Consider the following 2,544-nt stretch of genomic DNA (forward strand, 5'->3'; position numbering starts at 1 on the left):
TGGGTTGAAAATACTCAACTTCTGTAGAGAGACGATGCACAATACGCAAGAATAATGCCTTGTTCATTCGAAACCGTCGCCGGAATACATTGTGCGGGTATGTTGGAGTTTCGCTAAAATAATCATTCCAGAGCTTCTGATGGCCTCCCTCCCGGTGTCTCTCGATAAAAACTCGTGTTTTCCGCTCTTTTGGTTTTGGATTGAAATCAAATTCTTCAAATAAATCTTCAAATACGTCATCTAATTCATCATCATCATCTTTGTGGTAATGATAATGGGAAGAAGAAGCCATAGACAATTTTTACAACATAAAAAAAATGTTTATAAATTAAGAGAAGATGAGACTTTCCACATTTGTAATGAGAGAAGAAGTCTCAATACTTATATGATAAAGAAGAAGTCTCTACGAATCCTCCCATGAATGAATATTGAGATCATGTGACTTATTGGTAGAAAGAAAAATAAACATGTGGCTTTGGATCATGTGACTTATTGGTACAAAGAAACCCAACTTGTGACTTATGGTTATAAATGAAATAAACATGTGTATAAACAATCTAACTTATGACTTATGTTACAAATAAGAAACTTGAGATCATGTGACTTATGGTCAGCCATTCTATTTGGTTACGAGCACAAATAAAAGAGTACAAAACCATATCGGTTACATCCGAGAAAATACAAAACAAAACCATGTCGGTTACATCCGAGAAAATACATCGATTACATAGTTAAAATTATCCAAACATAACCTCCAAGCCTATTACAACAACAAGAACAACTATACCTATTACAAAGCACTCAAACCCATAACTAAAAGAAGATTTCTCCTTAGCCATATCACCCACAATCTTCTCTAGGTTTCGTATCTTCTGCTCTGTGTCATAGTCAGTCAAAAGGGTTAGGCTTTCTACCTTTTCACCCAGCTGAAGCACGTGTATATCTCTGGCTCTCATCTCCTCCATCAGCGCCTCATCCAACCATTTGTAGACATGGCATTCACCGTCGTCTTTCTTCGCACAAGTGTAATATCTTCTCCCTGTTTCACATACGCAAAACTAGCTAAGCACATACACAAAGTAGCACATAAGCAAGTCAGTAACTAACTAGCACATACCTTGATCTTGCCTAGTGTTAGAAGTTGCAAGCAGTGGCTTAGCACCACAATAGCAAACCTGCGGGAAACCAAAGTCAACCTCCGGTTGCGGAGGGTAGTGAACTTGTGAACTACGTTCCAAGCTTAACCCAGCTTGGTCATGTCGTATGAGATCATCCGTCTCGCTGTAGTCACTGTCGTCATTGTTTCCAAATAAATCCTCGTCATCTGATGGCTGCGTATAGCTGTAATGTCCCATATTTACTTAACCTGCATACATTGTCGAAATTTAAATTAGATACACATAGAGCTATAAAGTTAGAAACAAAGAGCTATACACAAACATAGAGCAAACACATTATAAGAAAATGATTCATTTATAAGAACCCATTTAAGGAAACCGGAACTACATAGAGCAAACACCAAACAAGAACATAGAGCATACAGAAAATTAAAGACATAAAGAGACATTTTTTTCAGAATAACTCGGCTAGGAGCTTATTCTTCACAACTTCTTCCGCCTCACTCAATGGTTGAGTGTTGCCAAGGAGAGTGTCTAGTATTGCTAGCCTCGACAGTCTCTCCTTCCTCACTAAATCGTCCTTCTTCATTTCCCAAACGGTCGCAATCTCAGCCACGGACTTCCCTTTACCCGTATTTCTTTTAGCCTTAGCAGCCTTGACACCTTCGGGCCTGCTCTCAACATCAACGAAGCCTTCGTTGGTAGAAGTTGGGGAATTTATCTCCACATTCTTCCTCTTCGAAACGCCACCCGCCGTGGGTGTGGTAAGGCTGAGCCATTTTTGTTCATACCTTAACACACACCAAGCATGTTCAAGTGTGAACTTGTGCTCTTCATCAGAGAAGAATATGTCATGCGCCTTCTTCAGAACGTCAGTGTCAGTCTCACCACTTCTCATTTGTTGCTCTGCTGCCGAGTATGCGGCACAGAACTTGTTAACATCTTCATTGATTCTGTGCCACCTCTTCTCGCAACAACCGTGTTCTCTCACACCATCCTCTTTTCCATGAGGACTTGATGCATAATAAGCAGCAACCCGTTTCCAGAAGGCCCCCGACCTCTGCTCATTTGCAACAATAGCATCCTTGGAAGTGTTAAGCCACGCACTGATCAGCACCTCGTTATATGCTAGATTCCATTTGTGTCTTACAACACGGGCTGCTGGTGTCTTTACTGGTGTCTCTACTGGTGCGTCTTGAGATTGTTGTGAACTGAAAGCCGGAAAAGTCTGTGATTCTCCAAAGTTAACACTAGAATGAAAACTTTCATAAGGAAAGTTTTCATGGAAAACGCTACCTTGTTGACTGTGAAGCAGTCCTACGTAGCTAGAGGACTGGCTACGAAGATTGCTTGGATCCATAACAGTAAGAAAATATAGGAGATTTCTTGGAGAAAGACTAATGAGATGATAGAAGAGAGAAAAGAG

General features: G+C 40.4%; 2 protein-coding genes across 2 annotated transcripts; both read right to left on the reverse strand.

Moving 5' to 3' along the window:
• Nucleotides 1–737: 737 nt before the first annotated feature.
• LOC106303298 (uncharacterized protein At4g04775-like) lies at nucleotides 738–1,355 on the reverse strand. The gene is made up of 2 exons (XM_013739609.1): nucleotides 1,118–1,355; nucleotides 738–1,039 (listed from the first exon to the last, which is right to left on the reverse strand). The coding sequence occupies exons 1-2, from the start codon at nucleotides 1,353–1,355 to the stop codon at nucleotides 738–740; spliced, it is 540 nt and encodes a 179-aa protein (XP_013595063.1).
• Nucleotides 1,356–1,572: 217 nt separating this feature from the next.
• Nucleotides 1,573–2,478, reverse strand: LOC106303299 (glutathione S-transferase T3-like). Its single transcript, XM_013739610.1, has one exon. The coding sequence runs from the start codon at nucleotides 2,476–2,478 to the stop codon at nucleotides 1,573–1,575; it is 906 nt and encodes a 301-aa protein (XP_013595064.1).
• Between the last annotated feature and the right edge of the window lie 66 nt (nucleotides 2,479–2,544).

The sequence above is a fragment of the Brassica oleracea genome, chromosome C7, assembly GCF_000695525.1.
Source record: "Brassica oleracea var. oleracea cultivar TO1000 chromosome C7, BOL, whole genome shotgun sequence".
NCBI lineage: Eukaryota > Viridiplantae > Streptophyta > Magnoliopsida > Brassicales > Brassicaceae > Brassica > Brassica oleracea.